General features: G+C 40.3%; 1 protein-coding gene across 1 annotated transcript; it reads left to right on the top strand.

Moving 5' to 3' along the window:
- The first annotated feature begins 736 nt into the window (after positions 1–736).
- epdr1 (ependymin related 1) lies at positions 737–21,443 on the top strand. The gene is made up of 3 exons (XM_059973797.1): positions 737–1,037; positions 8,437–8,645; positions 19,594–21,443. Exons 1-3 carry the CDS (start codon positions 766–768, stop codon positions 19,782–19,784), a joined length of 672 nt encoding a protein of 223 aa, XP_059829780.1. The 5' UTR covers positions 737–765; the 3' UTR covers positions 19,785–21,443.
- Positions 21,444–21,863: the final 420 nt, after the last annotated feature.

Below are 21,863 nucleotides of genomic sequence, written 5' to 3'. Positions count from 1 at the left end.
TTCCTCACACCATTACATTTTCAGACAGTTCAACCATTATTTAGGTGAAAAACATTCTTCCTCAAATCACTTATCCTTTAACTTAAAGCTACACTCCACAGTTATAAATCAGCTAGGGGAACAATTTCTCATTATCTACCCTATCTACACCCCTTATAATTTTGTATAGCTCATTCTTCAGCTTCTCATTTACAAAGCAATAAATCAGCATACCCTCATAAACTGTGATGCTCCATCACTGAGATCCTCCTCTGTGCCTCCTTCAGTGCAATCACATCCTTCCCACAGAGTGGTAATCAGTAACACAGGAGTAGCAGGTTCCGGGGCTACTTTAAGTTTGAAAGGGCCAGCCTCTCAGAATTTGTTTAAATGACACCGAATTTCATTTTCACAGTTTTAAAATGGTCTAGAGTATACACAAGAGAAATGACAGAAAATCCATCATCGCCTACAACTAGATTTTTGGGGGATATAAAATTCAAAGCTTTCCAAAAAAAAAATAATCCATTACTCCGGAGGCTAGTAATAAGAACAGGACCTCCAGGGAAGGAGGATGAGTTTGCTGTTTTCCATCCCTCATCTCCAGCACCTGTACTGTATAAACGCGTTTGGCAGCGGACAACCACCCGCTCGCCCCTCAGCCCCATGGATGTTGTTGCCAGAGGGCTGACCTCTTCCGCCCCGACCCCACGCACGTGACTGTTTCTGCCCCCCCCCCCCGCTCTTTGGCCCCACGTCGGTCACGTGCAATCAGTTGGCGTCGCCATGGCGAATGGCTGGCTGTGTGCGGGGTTGGTGTGGCCGTTGCTGTCCTGCTGGCTGATGTCCGTGTCCTGCCTGCCCCGACCTACCCGGGTGTTCGAGTCCGCGATGTCGGTGCAGCCTAAGCCGTGCCAAGCGCCCCAGCAGTGGGAGGGCAGGGCTGTCATGTATAATCACAAAACGGGTAGGAACAGCCGAGTGCTAATCTCGTACGACGGGAAAAACCAGCGCATCCGGATCGTGGATGAGAAGAAGGGCCACATCCCCTGCAAAAAGTAGGTGCAATCCCAGGTGTGATGACCGCTACCCCCGTCTCCTCCTCAGGGCCCTGTGTTACCCAAGGGCTCAGGTTAATACATAACTCTATTGCCCTGTTTATCTGCAATGGGTGTTTATTATGCTTCTCATCCACGGAATAACACTTAAAAGAAGCCGTTTCTTTTGTAGGTATACTGCTAGTACAAATACTGCGGAAGACTAACGACGCTGAGTGATGACAGTGCAATCATGAGGCTTTAGAAATAATGTGCCAGGATCTGCACTGCACCTAAATGTCCGCTAAAATCCGGAAACGAGTTGCTGGCACATATTGGGTGCATGTTTTCCAGTGGAGTTAAAGCCGAGTTGTATCGTTTGACTGTAATAATAGGCTTTCCCAATCAGCTGTGGAGTGAACAACTCTCAGTAAAGCATTCAGACTTTACTGCCCACTGCTCACAATAAGAGATTAATAACACCCCTGAAAGAGCCAAATTTCTAAATGTGTTAATTTTAATATCTAACTTACACCTGCTGTCATATTCCTTTAGACCATTTCTGACTCCTCTGTCCTTTACAGGAATTTATCCATCTCCATTTCAAGAGATAAATAATCCCCTAATATTTACTATAAACCCAATAACTCCTTCAGCTACTGGACTGCACTTTGCAACATATGGAAGAAAGTTTCCTTTAACTGTATAGAGAGGGTCCTATAGTACTTGAGAGGGTGCAGTGCTGGATCTCCTTCTGGGGAATAAGGCAAGGCAAATGGCAAACTATCTGTCAGTAAGCTCTGGTTCTAGTGACCACACTTATATTAGTTCTAAAATAGTTATGGATAAGGATACAATTGATTGGCAGGGTAGGTCCTGTACTAGAGCAGAGGAAAGATTGGAGCCTTTAGGTAGGATCTTCTAGAGATTGGTGGGGGTTGTTTGTAGAGAAAGGAGTGTCTGTTAAGTGGAGCCTTGGAAAACTATGATGTCAAAAGTTCAGGATCTTTGTGTTCTAGTTAAAGTGAAGTTCAAAGTAAATTTATGATTAAAGTACTTATGTCACCATGTGCAACCCTGAGATTTATTTTCTTGCAGGCATTCACAGTAACTACAGGAAACACTATAGAATCAATGAAAGACCCCACCCAACAGGACAGACAGCAACCAATGTGGAAAAAATCAACAGCTGCACAAATACAAAATGAAAGATAATAATAAATAAGTGATAAATATCAAAAACATGAGGTGAAGAGTTCTTGAAATTGAGTTCTTGGGTTTTGGGAACAGTTCGGTGATAGGGCGAATGAAAATGAATGAAATTATCCCCTCTGGTTCAAAAGCTTGATGGTTGAAGGGTAATAACTGATCCTGAACCTGGTGGTGCAGGTCTTGAGACTCATTTATCACCTTCCTGATGACAGCAGCAAAAAGAGAGCCTGGCCTGGATGGTGGGGGTCCTTGATGATGAATGCTGCTTCCTGTGACAGTGCTCAATATTCATGTGCTCAGTGGTGGGGAGGGCTTTTCCTGTGATGGACTGGGCTGTGTCCACTACTTTTTGTTGGTTATTTGTACAAGAGCATTAATAGTCTCATAACAGGCTATGATGCAATCAGTCAATATACCACACAGCTTATAGAATTTTGTCAAAGTCTTAGACGGCATGCCAAATCTTCACAAACGTCTAAGAAAATAGAGGCACTGCTCTGCTTTTTTCATGATTGTGCTGGTGTTTTGGACCCAGGACAAATGCTGTGAAATGATAACACCTGAGGAATTTAAAGTTGCTGACCCTCTCAGCTTTGATCTCCCAAAGATCTCTGGTTTCCTCCTCTGGAAGTCAATAATCATCTCTTTGGACTTACTGACATTGAGTGAGAAGTTGTTGTTATGGCACGACTCAGCCAGATTTTCAATCTCTCTCTTATTTGCTGTTTTTTCATCATCTTTGATTTGGCCAATGACCATGGTGTCATTGGCAAACTTAAATATGGCATTGAAACTGTGCTTGGCCTTAATCATAAGTATAAAGTGAGTAGAGCAGGGGGCTAAGCACACAGCCTTGTGGACCTGTACTGAGGGAGCTTGTGAAGGAAATGTTGCCAATCTGAACTGACTGGTGTCTGTGTGTGATTAAATTGAGGATCCAGTTGCACAAGATGGTATTGAGACCTTGGCCTTGAAGCTTATTGATTAGTTTTGAGGGGATAATAGTAATGAATGCCAAGCTGTAGTCAGTGAACAGCATCCTAATGTATGTGTCTTTGCTATCCAGATGTTCTAGGAAGACCTTTTGTGATTGTAAGCTAATTGTACTAGCTCCAAGTTGCTTCCCAGGGAGGAGCTGATATGCTGAAGGGCAAGGCTGGTAAGTTTCAGGAACTCTGGTTGAGGAAAGGTATTGATGTTTAGGTTAAGGAAATGAAGGAGTCATGCACTGTAAGCAATTGGCAACTAGTGAAGGGTTTGATGTTTACAAGTGTAGGAATGCACTTGATAGAAGTTAGGAGGTCAAAAAGAAGAAATAAGAGGGATCTTAAAGGCAAACAGAAGGAAATCTGCAGATTCTGGAAATTCAAGCAACGCACACAAAATGCTGGTGGAACGCAGCAGGCCAGGCAGCATCTATAGGGAGAAGCAATGTCGATGTTTCGGGTCGAGACCGTTTGTCAGGACTAACTGAAAGGAAAGATAGTAAGAGATTTGAAAGTAGGAGGGGGAGAGGAAATGCAAAATGATAGGAGAAGACAGGAGGGGGTGGGGTGAAGCTGAGAGCTGGAAAGGTGATTGGCAAAAGGGATACAGAGCTGGAGAAGGGAAAGGATCATGTGATGGGAGGCTGAGGGAGAAAGAAAGGGGGAGGGGAGCAGCAGAGGGAGATGGAGAACAGGCAGAGTAATGGGCAGAGAGAGAAAGGAAAATAAGGGGGGGGGGGGAACAAAAAAAAACTATATCAGGGATGGGGTAAGAAGGGGAGGAGGGGCATTAACGGAAGTTAGAGAAGTCAATGTTCATGCCATCAGGTTGGAGGTTACCCAGCCGGTATATAAGGTGTTGTTCCTCCAACCTGAGTATGGATTCATCTTGACAGTAGAGGAGGCCATGGATAGACAAATCAGAATGGGAATGGGACGTGGATTTAAAATGCGTGGCCACTGGGAGATCCTGCTTTCTCTGGCGGACCGAGCATAGGTGTTCAGCAAAACGGTCTCCCAGTCTGTGTCGGGTCTCACCAATATATAAAAGGCCACACCGGGAGCACCGGATGCAGTATACCGCACCAGCTGACTCACAGGTGAAGTGTCGCCTCACCTGGAAGGTCTGTCTGGGTCCCTGAATGGTGGTGAGGGAGGAAGTGTAAGGGCAGGTGTAGCACTTGTTCCGCTTGCAAGGATAAGTGCCAGGAAGGAGATCAGTGGGAAGGGATGGGGGGATGAATGGACAAGGGAGTCACTTAGGGAGAGATCCCTGCGGAAAGCAGAAAGAGTGGGGAGGGAAAGATGTGCTTGGTGGTGGGATCCCGTTGGAGGTGGTGGAAGTTACAGAGAATTATACGTTGGATCCAGAGGCTGGTGGGGTGGTAGGTGAGGACAAGGGGGACCCTATCCTGAGTGGGGTGGTGGGTGGATGGGGTGAGGGCAGATGTGCGGCAAATGGGAGAGATGCGTTTGAGAGCAGAGTTGATGGTGGAAGAAGGGAAGCCCCTTTGTTTAAAAAAATGAGGATATCTCCTTCATCCTGGAATGAAAAGCCTCATCCTGAGAGCAGATGTGGTGGAGACAGAGGAGTTGTGAGAAGGGGATAGCATTTTTGCAAGAGACAGCGTGGGAAGAGGAAGAGCCCAGGTTGCTGTGAGAGTCTGTAGGCTTATAGTAGATATAAGTGGATAGGCCGTCTCCAGAGATGGAGGCAGAAAGATCAAGAAAGGGGAGGGAGGTGTCAGAAATAGGCCAGGTAAATTTGAGGGCAGGGTGAAAGTTGGATATCCCTGATATATTTAGTTTTTTTTGTTCTTTCCCCCCCTCCCTTTTTTCTTTCTCTGCCCATCACTCTGCCTGTTCTCCATCTTCTGGTGCTCCCCTCCCCCTTTCTCCCTCGGCCTCCCGTCCCATGATCCTTTCCCTTCTCTAGCTCTGTATCCCTTTTGCCAATCACCTTTCTGGCTCTCAGCTTCACCCCACCCCCTCTGGTCTTCTCCTATCATTTTGCATTTTCCCCTCCCTCTCCTACTTTCAAATCTTTTACTATCTTTCCTTTCAGTTAGTCCTAACGAAGGGTCTCGGCCCGAAATGTCGACATTGCTTCTCCCTATAGATGCTGCCTGGCCTGCTGTGTTCCACCAGCATTTTGTGTGTGTTGCAATAAGAGGGATCAGGTATGCAAGGTGACACAATATACCAGGTTGGTTTTATAGGGACGTTAAAATGGTGATCACTAGGGAAAGAACAGGTCCCCTTAAATATCTGTTTAGCTGTCTGTGTATAGCCAGAGGACATGGATAAAACTTTTTAATGACAATTCCTTTTAACTTTCTATTGTGGAAAACAATGGAGGCTAAAGAAATAAGTTAAATCAGTGATGATGTCTTGTATCACACAGGTTAGCAGGGAAGAGGTATTGGAGTTTCTAAAGTACATTCATTATCATCATTATGTGCTGTGTCGGATGGTGTGGACGATCATGGTCTTTAAGACCATGATCATTCTTGGGAAATTTTTCTACAGAAGTGGTTTGCCCTTGTCTTCTTCTGGCCAGTGTCTTTACAAGACAGTTGACCTCAGCCAGTGTCAATACTCTGCAGAGATTGTCTATGTCACTGGTTGCATACCCAGGACTTGTAATACGCACCAGCTGTTTATACAACCATCCACCACCTGCTCCCATGGCTTTGAGTGACCCTGATTTGGGGGGGGGGAACTAAGCAGGTGCTACACCTTGCCCAAGGGTCACCTGTAGGTTAGGGGAAGGAAGGACTGCCTTGTACTTCCTTCGGTAGAGACATAGCTCCACCCCACCAGCCAAAGTGCATTAAAATGATAAATCCCCAATGCCTGGCCTGCTGCATTCTCAGACCTTGTGGGAAGCTAATGAAGAAATTACAGAGATTTTTTGCTTCATCTCTGACCCCAAGTGAGCTTTGGAGGACTGCAGAGTGGCTAATCTGGTGCCATTGTTTAAAAAGGGTAATAAAAAATAAACCAGGAAACTATAGGGCAGTTAGTCTGACGTTGGGGGTTCTGAGGGACAGGATCTACCAAAATTTAGAGACACACATTATGATCCAGGGAACTCAACACTGTTTTATGTGTGGGAAGTCGTGTCTGACAAATCTCTTGGAGTTCTTTTAGGGCAGTGGATGTTGTCTACATGGACTTTAACAAAGCCTTTGAAAAGGTCCCACATAGCAGGCTAGTCTGGAAGGTTAAATAACATGCAATCTGGGGAAAATAGCTAATTGGTTAATAATTGGCTCACTGCTGAAAGCAAAGGGTGATGATCAAGGGTTGTTTTTCAGACTGGAGGCCTGTAATTTGTAGTGTGCCACGGGGGTCGGTGCTGAAACCTTTGTATTTTTTGTAAATGATTTGAGTGCCTGCAAGTTTTCAAATGATGCTAAAATAGCTGGTGTTTAGCAGAGTGGAAGGTCATAAAAAATTACAGGTGAATGTTGATCAAGTGGTAAATGGGATGGGGATTGGTGAATGGCTTTCAGTTTGTATCAATGTGAGGTATTTCATTTTTGCATGGTTGAACCAGGGTGGGATTTGTACAGTGAATGGGAGGGCCCTACAGAGTGCAACTGCATGGTTTGCTGAAAGATGGGTGATGAATAAGGTGCTTGGCATACTGGATTTTTCATTGGTCAGGAGTTTGGGAGTATTATGCAGTTTGGTCACCCTATTATAGAATAGATGTTATTAAACTAGAATGAGTGTAGAAAAGCTTTACCACGATGTTGCCTGGATGAGTTGAGGGAGTGGGGGGTGAGTTTGTGTAAACTATGACTTTATTCCTTGGAGCACGAGACTTGAGAGGTAACCGGAAGAGGTATGCAAGATCATGAGTGGCATAGGCAGAGTGAAAGCACATTGTCTTTTTGGCCCCTAGCAAGGGTGGGGGTGACATAGGTTTAAGATGAGAGGGAGACATTTCAAAGGGACATCAGGAGCAGCATTTACATACAGAGGGTTGCGTATTTGCCGCGAGATGATGAGGCAAAAATAATGATTGAGGCAGGCACATTAGCAATGTTTAAAGGCCATCTTGTTAAGTACGGGGATAGGGGTTTAGAGGGCCATGGGCCAAATGCAGGCATGTGGTACTAGCTTACTGGACAACACAGTCCCCATGGACTTTGGGCTGAAGGGACTGCTTTCATCCTTTAAGACTCTATGACTACACTTCTTTGCACCCTGTCTCTTATCGTGATGACTCCCCTTTCTCCCAGTTTCTCTGTTGCATCTGACTTTAAGATAAGGTCTTCTGTTTCAGGACATTTTAAGTCTTCCATTCTTTCAGGAAACTTGTTTTCCCTTCTGTGTTGGTCGATGAAGCCTCCTCATGCATTTGCTCACTTTTTAGCATCTGTTTCCCCTACCACCCCATCCTGCCTCATTACAAAACAAACTAGTTTCCTTGGTTGTCATCTTTCAATCTACTAGCTTCTGCATTCAGCACACTAAAATTTTATCATATATGTGAACTTAATAAAAGAGAAAACCAGTTAGTATGTCACTGCTAATAAAGAATAATGTCAATTTCAAGATTCAAAATTGTTTCATGTCATTTCCAGCACCGAAGTGTAAAGGAGTGGGCCTGCTTAGAGCAAATAAACAAATGCATGAGAACTATTGGTTGAAGTTGTCTATATTTCAAATTATCAAGGTAATACAGGGGACAGCAAACAGGAAATGGAGGGTGAATGTATCATGGACAATACTACTATAATTGTTGGTAACTTTATTTTACTTACAGTCAAGACAAACTAAATCTTCAATAATACTCCAAAGGAAGAATTCCTGTAGTGTGTGGGATGACTTTTTGTATCATTTTGTTGAGCAGCCAACTGGAAGAAGATTATCCTTCATATTTTTCAATGAGAAAATGTTAGTTAAAACTTGTAGGGCAAAGTTCATTAGGAAGTAGTGACCATGACATCAATCATTAAGATGAAAGGTGCAATAATTCATTTTGAAGTTAGGATTCTAAATCTAAACAAAATAAACTATGGGAGATTGGGTTCCATTAAAAGATATCATGGATAGGCAGTTGGTAACTTTTAAGAAACGGATGCAGAATTTACATCATTTGACAACATTGCGGTAAGTCACTAAAGTATCTGCATTATTTTCTGTTTTTCTTTCAGATGTCCAATATCTCTGTATATGCCCCCTGACTTTCTTTTTGTTCTTTCTAGATTTTATGAATACATTTATTTGTTTAAAAACCCAGTGCTTTTCAAGATTGAGCAAGTGACAAAGCAGTGTACCAAACTGCCTCTTCTTGAGCCATGGGACCCATATGATATTCCTGATAACTCCACGTATGAAGATCAGTACAACATCGGTGGGCCAGGAGACCAGATTGAGGTTCAAGAATGGTCTGATAGGAAACCTGCTCGTAAATGTAAGCAGCGTGCTATTTGTAGAGGTGCATTAGATGGTGATACTTTAGCTGATTGAGACGAAAAGTATTGAAGATATTAAGATTGGGATTTCTTCCAGTGAACTTCAATGCAATTTTATTCCCAGTGGATGGAGGTAGTTCAACAAAAAGTTGATGTCTGATACAATCCCCCTATTATAAGTCTCATTGATTTTAAAATATTGCAACAATATCAAAACCACATACATTTCCCATAGTTGGCACGTAGCCAAGTGGTTAAGGCGCTCGTCTAGTGATCTGAAGGTCACTAGTTCGAGCCTTGGCTGAGGCTGCGTGTGTGTCCTTGAGCAAGGCACTTAACCACACATTGCTCTGTGATGGTACTGGTGCTAAGCTGTATGGGTCCTAATGCCCCTCCCTTGGACAACATCGGTGACGTGGAGGGGGGAGACTTGCAGCTTGGGCAACTGCAGGTCTTCCATTTTAAAAAAAACCTTGCCCAGGCTTGCACCCTGGAAACTTTTCAAGGCGCAAATCCATGGTCTATCGAGACTAACAGAGGCCTACACTACTACACATTTCCCATTGACCCATGAACTCTTCTGAGAGTAAACAAATTGAAACAAATGTTAATAAAGGCACCATTACATGCAATGAGCAATAAAAGTTGAAACCTAAAACTTACTTTTTGTTAGGCTTTTGATATCTTAATTTGTATAAATTAACTGAATATTTCCACTGAATTCACTACTGACATCTGCAATAATATCCCGGATAGCCTAGCAAAATTTCGAACTTGTGATATTCTAAAGCGCTGTATATAAAACCTTGTTTTGATATACAAATAGATGTTGTGTCTAGTGCGACTGTGAGGAAGGACAGGAAGATGATGGGGAAAATGGCCAACATTTAAAAGGATGATGAATACAGGATCGAAGGTGTTATATTTGATTCCAGGAATGAAAAGGTTAATGGCTCTGAGCCTTTACGTTGCTGGAGTTTAGAAGAATGAACAAAGATTTAAACCTATTTAATATTGTAAGGTCTGGCTAGAGTGGATGTAGGGAGGATATTTCCTAAATGGGTGAGTCTAGGACCAAAGGCCATAGCCTGCATTTAGAACAGAGATGAGGAATTTTTTTAGCCAGAGGGTAGTGAATCTGCAGAATTCATTGCCATAGGCGGCTGTGGCGGCAAAGTCATTGAGTATATTTAAAGTGGAGGTTGAAGCAAGAACCTTAGTCAGGGCGTCAATCGTTACATGGAGAAGGCAGGAGAATGAGATTGAGAGGTGTAACAAATCAGCTGTGATGGAATGGCAGAGCAGACTCAATGGGCTGAATGTCCTAATTCTCCTATGACGTGTCTTCTGGTTTTGTTTTAAGCTACTGGATCATTTAAATTATTGAGTATAGTGGTAGTTTCAAATATTGGTGTGCATTAAAGAATGTTTCTAGTATTTAATGGCCGTTATATGTGAATAGTGTCATGGAGTAATACAGAATGGACACAGGCTCTTCTGCCCAACATGTCCTTACCGTATGGTGTCCCTATTTTCTGCATTCATCACATATACATCCTTTAATGTACCTAGCTGAGCGCTTCTTAAATGATACTATTAAACCTGCCTCTTCCATTTCCTCTGGCAGACCTTTCCATTTACTCATCAGACCTGTGTGGGGAAAAGGTTGCCCCTTGGGTCCCTTATAAATCTTTCCCCTCACATCCTAAATCTATGCACCTCAATTTTGGACATATCCACCTCGTCCATACCTCTCATAATTTGCTCCAGTACTGGCAACATTCTTGTAAATTCTTTCTGCACTCTTTCCAGTGTAACTACTTTAACAGGGTGACCAAAACAGTAAACGGTACTCCAAATACAGTTTCATGAGCGACTTGTACAACTGCAATATAATATCCCAGCTCCTATCGTCAATGCCTGACTGATGAAAGCTAGCATGCTAAACACCTGTTTTGCCACTTTGTCTACTTGTGACACTGTTTTCAATGACCATGCCACTTGTAATCTGTTCCATTTTAATCCCTAGTGCCCTTCAATTCATAATATGAGACCTCATCTGATTTGATTATCCAAAATGCATCCTCTCAAACTTATCCATATTAAAATCCACTTGCCATCCTTCAGCCCACCTCTCTAACTGATTACAACTCCACTGTAATCCACAAGAACCTACTTCACTATCAACAACTCTTCCCAATTTTGTATCATCTGCAAACTTAACTGATTGAGCCATGTACATTCACATCCAAATCATTTATATCAGTGATGAATAACAACATTGATCCCTGCGGCACACTCCTAGTCACCAGTTTCTATTCTGAGAAATAACATTCAACCACCACCCTTAGCTTCCTACCTTTGAGTCAATTTTGAATCCACCTTACTAGCCCTCCCTGGATTCTATACCAGGCTGTCATGCAGGACTTTGTCAAAGCTTTGCTAAGATCAACTTGATGACATCCACTGCCCTAAAGGTAGAGCATTCCTATGAAACCTTTCTTAAGCTGAAATGGCGTAAAGCAAAGAACCATTAATTTATATGGGAACAATTTTCATAAAAGCAAAAATTCTCGTTGTAAGGCGAAAACAGGTTACTAATGTAGGTCTTTTGTAAAAACAGAGCGGCGTAAAGCAGGGGACACCTGTATACTTCTAGTTACCTCAATAAATTTACAAGATTTGTCAGCCGCAATCTCCCTTGCACATATGCTGACTCCACCTAATTAGACAGCCTATCCAGATGCTGGTAGATTTATATTGCTTTGAATTTCGTCTAGTATCTGATGTCAGGCTGACCAGCCTTTAGTTCCCTACCTTGTCCTTGCTGCCTTTAAACAACATGACAATGTTAGTCACCTTTGGGGACTTCACCAGGGATTAACAATGAAGCAAAGAATCTCGGCATTTTCTTCACTTTTCTTCAGTAACCTCCCACAGCTCATTCAGGTCCTGCAGATTTGTCCATCTTAATGCACTGTGAGGCATTAAACACTGAGGAGAAATTTGTTAAAAATCCCATTCCTTTCCTGTGGCTCAAGACTTAGGTGGCCCTGCTAATCTCAGGGAACCTACTCTCTTTCTAGCCACCTTTTACTCTTTACTCTTTAGAACCTCTTGGGATTTTCCTTAACCCTACCTGACAGATACATGTTGTATCCTCTCTTTGTTTTGATTTCTCTCTGTAGTATATTCTTAATCTTTTTATAGTCTTGAAGGGATACACTCCCCGACCTCCTGAACCAAATGCATGCTTACTTTTTTTTTTCTTGACTAGAGCTGCAATATTTCTTGTCAGCCAGGATTCCTTGAACTTGCCAGGTTTACCCTTCACCTTAAGAGGAACATGCGGCAGCATGTTGATATCTCAATCCCAAACTCTTGATATCTCAGTCTTAAAAGCTTTTCACTTGCCATTTGTTCATTTTCCTTCAAACAAGCTCATCCAATTGACCTACCTAATTTCCCCCCATCCCCAAATTAGCCCTGCTGCAAATTCCAACCTGTGGAATTGGATGTCTTTTGTAATGCTGTTTTTGATCTGATTCATTGTATCATTATAAACTTATTGCAAAAGGGCTGACAAACCAGTTCTTGGTCTTTGTAGCAATATATTTAAAGCATAATGTGATCTCCTGAATCAAATAACAACTCGTGGCCTGTGCAGGTGCAGACTGAGGTAGAGGTTTTAAGATAACACATTCAATTTACCAAGTTGGCCCAGCTGATAAATATAAATGCAAATCTTTTATTCCTCTCATTGATCTTCTCTTGTCTAAATATCTATATAATCTCAAAGGCTAATGTTTTTAAAAAGACATTAAATATTTACTTGTTATCATCCGGTACTGCTTAAGCTGCTGAGAAGGCAAATAGTTTAATGATTTGTTTTTCAGATCAGAATACAATTGCTGCATGCTATGTGCATAGGATAACATATGCAGAATTTAAATAAGATTTGACTTAGTGTTTTAAATTTTTATGAAGAGCATTTTCTAGTTTTGAATATATTTTCTATCTTTTGGATCCTATAAAAATGACTTGAAAATGCAAGTTTAGTAGAAGGTAGGTTTCTATTTAGCTGTTGGCTAGAGACTAGATATGTCAAGGTCTGTCCAAAGTAAATTTCGATTTCAAACTTTGAACTTGGCTGCAAAAGCATTCTGTTTGTTCTGTAAATATGAATGTAGTTTATTTAGTTTGAATATTACGCAAATAGTATTTGCGTATATTCAACTGTGTCTGATTTTTAAAGAATTTCAATCAGACTTTTTGCTGTGAAAAATATTGAGATTAGAATTTTGCAGCTGTAGAAGCAAAGTTGTTGAGAATTTGCTGTGTTGGGAATTGAGATTCCTTCAGAAGGAAGTCCAAATTTTAGATTGAATGTTGGAATTAGAAATGATCTTATTTGAAACAGTAATTTTATTCTGTCATGAAAAGTACTCACTTAGTGTATGGTAAGTTGCATTTTCTGGCTGGCATTGGGACTCTACTGCTTAGAAATTGAATAGTTGCCAAACAAGACTAGGGTTCTATTAGCAGGAGGCCTGGTAATGGGAGGAGTGGTTAAGCTACTTGCGTCTAATCCCTTAAGCCATATTTCCAAACTTTGTCATTGCTAAGTAGTTAGATTTTTCTCAGTTGCAGGAAATTTGGTACCTGTTTCATTTTGGGTAACTATGTACTTAAAAGATGGTTGGATGCAGTCACGTTATAAGGATTTTAAGTCTGGGTTAAAAATTAGATAAGAATTTAAAAACTCTTGTGCAAAAACAAAAGCATTGCTGTTTATATTGAGTTAATACTTCTATGCCATGTAAATTACAGCTAGAAGATTATTTTAATATTATTCCAAATAAATCCAATGAAGAATCCCAAACCACCATAGACTATCAATGTTCTGGCCAAGAAGGAAATCTCTTCTTCATCTTCAAACACAGTAATCTAAATTTATCTAGACTTTTACATAAAAAGTAATCATTCACATCTAAATTCAGAATTGTGATGCAGCAATCAAATCACATTGTTGTACTACACATATTTGTGATATATTTTCTGTCCATACACCCTCACCACACTGATTTTTATGGTAGGTGGCTTTAGAAAATTACAGCAAAAAAGGAAACATTGACAACACTAGTTAAGAAAGTGCTACCTAGCTAAATCCTACATTACAGCACTTAGTCTAGCCCTGTATATCATTGGTCTTCAGGTGCACATCCAAAGTGATGCAGGTTATTGCCTCATCTAATCTTTGAAATGAGTTGCAGACTCCATCCATGCTCAGGGTGAAAATAATTTTTCCTCACTCTCTTAGTTACTTCTACTGACAACCTTAACTTTACACTTCCCCACCTTCCAGATTTTTGACTCCTCCGTTACTTAATCCAGAGCCTTTGTAATTTTGTCTACTTAAATTAGGAATTTCTTCAAAAGCCCTATTCCCAAGAAAACAACCCCAGCGTATCTTATCTTTAGAATCTTTAATATTAATGTTCTCCACTCCTGACGGCCTCCTCATAAATCTCATCTGCACCTACTCCAATGCAACCATATTTCCTGTAAGATTACTTATATCCTTTCAAAAAGATAAATTAGTTAGTCAGACACAATATTCCTATAATAAATCAAGATTTATTATCCTTGGTTAATCTGTATCTTTCTAAATGAACATTTAGTGTATTCTCCCTTAAACAGATTCCAATAATTTGCCTAACAAATTTATACTAACTGGCTTGTAATTAAAAAAACACAAGTTGCAAATCTGAAATGGAATAAATGCACTGGACAAACTGAGCAGATCAGGCAGCATCTGTGGAGAGAGAAATGAGTTAATGTTTCAAGTCAGGTAACCCTTCATAGAAAGGTTACAATAGCTTGGACTATAGTTTCAGTCTCTTTTACAAATGGTACACTGCAGTCATTGGGTGGTCCCTGTGCCACCATGGGAAGGATTAAAAATTGATGGTCAAATCATTTGCAATTTTCTTCCTTGCTATTGACCACCTTGGATATATTTCATCAGGACCTAGTAATTTATCCACTTTCAAAAATAGTGAATTCTTTTGCTATGTTTATTCTATCCAATATTTGAAAAACTCTTATTTTTAGCTTACAGCAATGACATCCCATCTTGTGATGATGGCTGCAAAATATTCATTGAGAACCATACCCACACATGACTCTATATGTGCCTATCTCGTGGTCCCAAATAGACCCTATTCTTTCCTTCGTTATTCTTTTGTACAATACCTCTATGAACTTAGAAATCATTTCTGGATTTTTCTTAATATTTGTTGTGTGAATTTGTTAATGACCTTTTATTCCTGATTTCACTCACTCCTTGGCTTTTTGCTTCATTAACCTCTTGGTGTCTTGTGTCTTTGTTTTTTTTGTCTTGTTCTCTATTTAACTTGTCATCTTGGGTCTTTAAGTTTGATGTTCTGCTCTGTGCTTTTTGTGGGAATGTTAAATTATACCATGAATGTTCTTTTTATTTCCTACCCTTAGCACTGGCTAGCTGCTGAAGATTCCTTCTTGGTTTATGTGTAGCTGGGATGACCAAAATCAGCCATCAGCTGGTGTCAGTGAATGAACTAACATTTCATGCTCATTTATGTCCCTCATGCTCAGATTTGACCTTTCAGACAGAAATTTCTTGGTTCAAGCCTTGGGTCTGTTAATTTGTTGTCTTGCTTGCCTGCAACTCAAACAAAACCTCATATAGTCTGCTTTTGAACCTGAGTCAATAACTTATTCCTTTCTTAGTGCCCTTCTCTTATTCTTGCTGTTACATAGCTTTCCTGGCAGACAATGTGGCACCTATCATCACTTCTGGATGCATTCTTCCTCTAAATTCTTTATTGAGCCCTTCACTCCTCTGCCGTCCTATTATGCACTCACTATCTTGGGCCTCAGTCGCATTTGAATATGTCCACGGCTTCCCTCTGATGTTTGCAATTTGCTGAAGTTCTTCTGAGGTCACCAAAAGCAAAATATTAACGACCTGACTTGCTGCATTGTTCACCTTCAGACCTAACATGCCTGCTAAGGGCTAATCTTGCCTGTCTATTTGTTGACCTGTTTACGCCTACTGATTCGCATGGCAGACATGTTAAATCAATCTTTTGCATCGATCTTCACTAAAGAGCACTGTACAGAGATCCCTCGGGTAATAGATGAGGATCTTGAAGCTATCTCAATCACAAAAGATAAAGTATTCAAGAAACTCACGGTACTAAAGGGGGAAAAAAAATCACTGGTACCTTGTAGTTTGTGCTCAAAGGCTTAAAAGGACTGCTTAAAGTTCAAGTTTATTATTATAGGTGTACGTACGCAACTTATAAATGCCAACAAGATTACCTTTTGCAACAGCACTGTACATTACAGGATTACAGGATGTTAATGTAAACTTAAATTGAAGAGATAGTGGATAACTTGGTTGAAAATTTTCAGAACTGGTACTGGAATTCAGAGAATTCCCATGGAAGATTGGGAATCAGCCAAGGTAGCCTTCTTGTAAATTAACTTGTCAAATTCGGTAATCAAAGAGGACATAACTCATGGGTCAATATGAGATGTAAATCATGCTTGACAAATCTACTTTAATTTGTTTTTTTTTACTAATTTTTTATTGAAACATCAGCAAATTACATTCAATACAACCAACTGCCAATTACATTTGACTGTTTAGCCCAGCCACCCCCCAATCTTCTTTGCCATCCCCCCTCTACCCCTCTCCCCTCTACCCACCAACTGAATAGTGGTGCATACACAGATAAAGCATTCCTATTTTAACAAAAGATCTTTTAAATTAGATATCAAATTTGTCCACATTAAGATTGAGTTTGGTCATGCATCATTTACTCTTGCTGATGAATGTTCCAAGTAAGAAATGTCCAAAAAGCTCCGAAGCCAGGGAGTATCTGAAATATCATGGGGAGGTTTCCAACGCTGGACTACAATCTTCTTAGCTGCAGTTAGGCCTGCCAGCCAGACTTTGCGTGTTTTTTTTCTGTAAGGGAAAGGTGTGAGTCATCATTTAGAAGATGTACAGCAGGGTCTATTGCTAATTGTACCCCCATTAGTTCTGTAAGAGTACTGATAACCTTCCCCCACAAACCAAAAATCCCAGGATATTCCCATACAACATGTATAAAAGAGCCAATGGTTCCGTGGGGGCAAAATGAGCAATGTGGGTCAGGAACCAGTCCCATTTGATGTCTAATTCTCGGTGTTAAATATGCTCTATGACAAAATTTCAAGTGTATATACCAATGATTTGGGTTTTACGAAGCACCGGTAGTGTTATCCCAAATCGCATCCCAGTCTAAGTGTTGTCCCAATTCAGATATGTCCCTATCCCAGGCTTTCGTTCCTGATGTGGGCATATAATTCTGGGAGTTTAATTTATCATCGATATATGACACTATCTGCCCTGGAGCACCCTGTATCCAACTTAAAATGGGATGGTCCTTTAAATCTGACCCCCAGGGAATCTACTTTAATTTGTTGAAGATATGACATGGAGCATTGAAAGAGACCAAAGTGTATTTAGATTTCCAAAAGGCATTTGACAGCATGTCTCAAAAGAGACCAGTGCTTGAATTAAAAGCCCAAAGTAACAAAGGCAGTGTTTATTGTCGATTGAAAACTGGCCATCACATAGAAAACAGAGTTGGAATAGATGGGTCCTTTTCTGGTTGGAGGTTAAAACAAATGCAGTATCTTGGCATTTGGTTTTTGGTCCTCAATCATTTACTATTTACATTATTGACATGGTTGAGTGAACAAATGTAGAGTTTCCAAGTTTGCAGATGATATGAAAATAGGTGAAATGGTCTATTATGATATTTTATAAAAGGGTATGATCCTCCTTAGATATTCAGGTTATAGATATTCAACCTTACTGAATTCACAGATCACCGCCCAATAATTTGAGATGTAAAATTAAATTTGCTGTTGTAGAATTTGTGTGTGGGGTGGAGGGGGGAGGAGGGACTAAATAAGTGAATAATTTGGTGAAAACCTGGCTAAGGAAGTTTAATATGACAAAGTATGATGTCATACACTTCAGTAAGAGAAATTGTCATCGCTGATAATAAAATAAAATAACTGGGCCCAGGACACACACACTCTTAGTAGTGAAACATTCTTTTTATTTCAACTTGTGCACCAGAAGAATGGCATGGGCCCCTGTCACACACATTGTTCTGAAGTCTGAACAGATACTTTTTTTTTTGCACATAGAATTGACATATCAGTTCCTGATATTGACCACTTGGTAAATTGTACCGTATATGTTTGAATTCCTTACTTGCAAGATCAGTTACCGTTCTCAACTGAGGTATTAAAAGTCAATCAAAACTTCAACCTGACAACCGATGATATTTTGAAGTTAGTAAAGCATTTGTCCTTTAGTTGTTGGATGTGTTTCAGATCTTTCCGTTATTCCTATTTCATCTGTAGTCAACAGAGGTGGTCTCACTTGACTGCAAATGCCGCAGGCTATTCTTACCCAAATGTTGTCTTAAACCCTTGCCTTACCATAACTTCCGCAGAAGTAAAAGTCAAATAAGTTCAGAGAGATGGAGGTGTTCCAATACATGAATCATAACAAGTTAGCAGGCAGGTTAACTGTGAGGGAATGCACTTTCACAATATAAAATTTAGCAATTGTAGATGTTGGAAATCTATAATAAAAACCAAATACTTGAAACATTCAGCAAGTCCGGCAGTATTTGTAGAAACAGATCTATATCTTTCCCAGTTCTGATAGTGTCCAGAACCTGAAGCATTTTGTTTCTCTTTCTCTTTCTTGTTTCTCTTTCCATGGATGTCCTTGGATGTCTTTCCTTGGAGTCATAGAATAACATAGCACAGAAATGAGCCTCTCTAAGCTTGTCCCATTTCTCTACATTTTGACCCATATTCCTCTAAAACCTTCTGACTCATGAAATTGTCTAGACATATTTTTAATGTGTTGTAAATGTACCTCTTCTACCACTTCCTCAGGCAGTTGTTCCATGTACTCAACATCCTCTGTATCAAAAACTTATTTCTTGGGTCCCCTTTATATCTATCCCTTCTCAACTTGCACCAATACCCACTAGTTTTAGACTTCTCTACCCTTAGATAAAATGTGTGACTATTTACCTCATCTATACCCCTCACTCCTCAGCAACCTTCACTCCAGGGGAAAACAGTCCCAGACTATCCTGTCTGTCCTCATAACTCAAGCTTACCGATTTTGGCAATATCCTTATAAGTCTTTTCTGCACCCTCTCTGGCTTAATCACAGCCTTCCGGTAGTGTGACTACCAGAACTGCACAAAATATTCTAGACAAAATGCTTGAGGATCTCAGCAGGCCAGGCAGCATCTATGGGGAAAAAGTAGAGTTGCCATTTTTGACTAAGACCCTTCGGCAGGATCTGAAACGTCAACTGCACTTTTTTCCGTAGATGCTGCCTGGCCTGCTGAGTTCCTCCAGCATTTTGTGTGTGTTGCTTGGATTTCCAGCATCTGCAGATTCTCTCTTGTTTGTCACAATATTCCAGTTCTCTTTCACCAGAGGCTATAGCATGACATCTCAACTCTTGTACTCAATGCCCCATCAATGAAGGCAGGCATATCATACGCCTTATTCACCACCTTATGTTACTGTACCTCTGTCATTAGTTTTGGAAAACTGTATCTGTTCTCCAAGGTGTCTCTGCTCAATGGTATTCCCCAATGTCCTGCTATTTACTGTGCAACTTCTACCCTGTCTTAACTTCCCAAAATAGTACATCTACAATTCTTTTGCCCACTTTCCCAGTTGATCTAGATTTTATTTTGGGTTATAATTTCCTGTTTTAATTTTGGTATGTAATTGATTAATTATATCTCAAAATAACATTGGGCTACTTTTATCTTTTTTTGTATTTCTGCTTGTTTTCCACAGTTGAAACATGGGTTGGAGTTTACACTGTAAAGGATTGCTATCCAGTGCAAGAAACTTACACCAAGAGCTACAATGTTACAAGTTCTACACGCTTTTTTGATCTGCGTTTAGGGATTAGTGATCCATCTGTGTTCAACCCACCCAGCACCTGTCAGGCATCTAGCCCAGAAGAGATGACCGATGACTGCTGAGCATAGGTATTGGCCTGTAGAACAAAACCATAATTTATAGTGTTCCTGTCACTAACAATCTCTTTTTGAGTGGTGATGTATAAGGGAACTGTTGGTTATTTCTCTCTCAAACAATCTGCTGATCAGTATGTTGTTTTCAAGAAAAAATGGGTATTCTTTCAGCTGAAGCAGTTATGTAATCATAGCTTGGATCTGGGCTTGTGTCTGTGTATACATACACTGGAAAGATAATTACTGAGATACATTAACAGAATTGTACAAATTATTTCATCTTGTTGTAGTTGGCTCTTTATATCTGCTTACAAGTGTGGGCAATGATGTAACCCAAATAAAGCACTACACAACAGAGTACTGCAGTTACTTTCAAATGACACATTAAAGCACTTGGATGTTTATGCATTACAAATAATATTATAATGTGATTAGAAAGGTTGAAGTTATCAAAGTATTCTTTTGAAAGCTTTAGCTGTGTTCAAGTAACAATATTTACTTTTGACTGAAGGGCCAAACAATGGGTCCTTTTCTTACAGGAGACGATGCATTATTTTTCCAAGTTTACTTCTGAAATTTGTGACTGTAAATTGGAGAAGAGTATAAGCTTAAACACTGAAGCGGTGTTCATTTTTGAGTCTCGGCAGTACTGTGCTAGTCACAGATGACATTCATTTCCACAAATACTATCCTTTCCTCTACTGTTTAAAAACAGTAATAGGCATATTGCTTTGAAGCATCTGTTACTTTGCAGTAGAGCTATAATGAACTTAATGTTGTTTCTAATTGGATATTTTAACATAATATATCTTATCCAGAGGAGACTTAAGAGACTGCTGATACTGAGATCTGGAGTAACACACAATCTGCAAGTGGAACTCAGCTGTTTGAGCAGATATTTCAACTTCCTGTTCCATTTCCACACTAACCTGTCTGTTCTTGACAGCCAGAGTAAGCAATACACCTGAGAAGTATACAGCCCAATAGCACGAACATTAAACTTCTCAATTTCAGGTGACTGTCACCTCCAGTGAGTTTCTTCCCTGCCCTATCTCCTTTCCATACTCCCCTCCCAGTTCCATCAACCCAAAATCCACACATCTCATCTGCCTGCAACCCCCATCTCACCAACCACACCCCATCCAATCTGGTTCTGGTTCCATGTGCCTTTCATCTCACCCCTAATGGTTCCTATGATCACTTTCCTCGCATTAAATTTCAACACCAGTAATCTCCGTGTTCCTGATGATCACCATCCCCTCAGTCTCTTCCTACACTCTCCCCTCCTGCACTTGAGTCCATGTGCCTCTGCTTCTTTACTCGCCTACCTCCATTGTTATCCATATATGTATGTCTTCAGCTCCACCCCTTCCCTTCCTTGTCTGGCTCCATCTATCCACCATCATTCATCATTCTCTGTACATCAATCCTCTCTGGTCTTTGCTTATCAACCTCCACTTTACTAGCTATATCCCCCTCTCCACTCTTAGTGCTGATGTAGAATTTTGGTAACTTTCCCCTCACTGAGTTCATCCAGCAGATTATTTGCTTCATCTTATTCAGCAAGTTGAATTACATTATGCATGCATTAAGTTTCTCCATGTTTAATATGAGATGCTGGTTGTTTCTAATAATTGATGGCCTATAAAATAAAAATGATTCTCTGAACATCATGAAAAGTTTCTTTCTGCATGTATTTTTTTCTTGTGTTTAGGATATAGGTAAATACTTAACTAGATAAATTTTAAATAATTTAAAGATTAATATTGAAAATATTTGATTTTTCAGCAGATAGTTTTCATTATCTATTTAGCACGAATTGATAATAGAAGTTTTTAAAATGTGCATGTTTCTTCATCCAGTATATTATTTTTTAAAGAAAAGCCTGTGACAGTTCCAATATGTTTGCACCAGGGAGAAGTAACTTGAGTTAATGTTGGATTGCACTTTCCTTAGAGTGAGGCCACTGTGAACAGAAGCCTCTTATTCAACAGTGTGTTTCCTTAAATTACTTGGGTTTAACAATTGACTTTATTTGTTGAACTCTACAGGAAATTATTTTAAATAGTGACATCATGGTGGAAATAC

Source organism: Hypanus sabinus, chromosome 1 (assembly GCF_030144855.1).
Source record: "Hypanus sabinus isolate sHypSab1 chromosome 1, sHypSab1.hap1, whole genome shotgun sequence".
Taxonomy (NCBI): domain Eukaryota; kingdom Metazoa; phylum Chordata; class Chondrichthyes; order Myliobatiformes; family Dasyatidae; genus Hypanus; species Hypanus sabinus.
The sequence above is the reverse complement of the archived record's forward strand: the minus strand, read 5'-3'. Positions and strand labels throughout refer to the sequence as shown.

What these genes read in the sequence shown, in the direction of transcription:
- epdr1 (XM_059973797.1), top strand. Translation starts at nt 766, where the DNA reads ATGGCGAATGGCTGGCTGTGTGCGGGGTTGGTGTGGCCGTTGCTGTCC. An exon ending in GGCCACATCCCCTGCAAAAA is followed by an intron (nt 1,038 to 8,436) that starts GTAGGTGCAATC and finishes TGTTCTTTCTAG; the next exon opens with ATTTTATGAATACATTTATT. An exon ending in TAGGAAACCTGCTCGTAAAT is followed by an intron (nt 8,646 to 19,593) that starts GTAAGCAGCGTG and finishes TGTTTTCCACAG; the next exon opens with TTGAAACATGGGTTGGAGTT.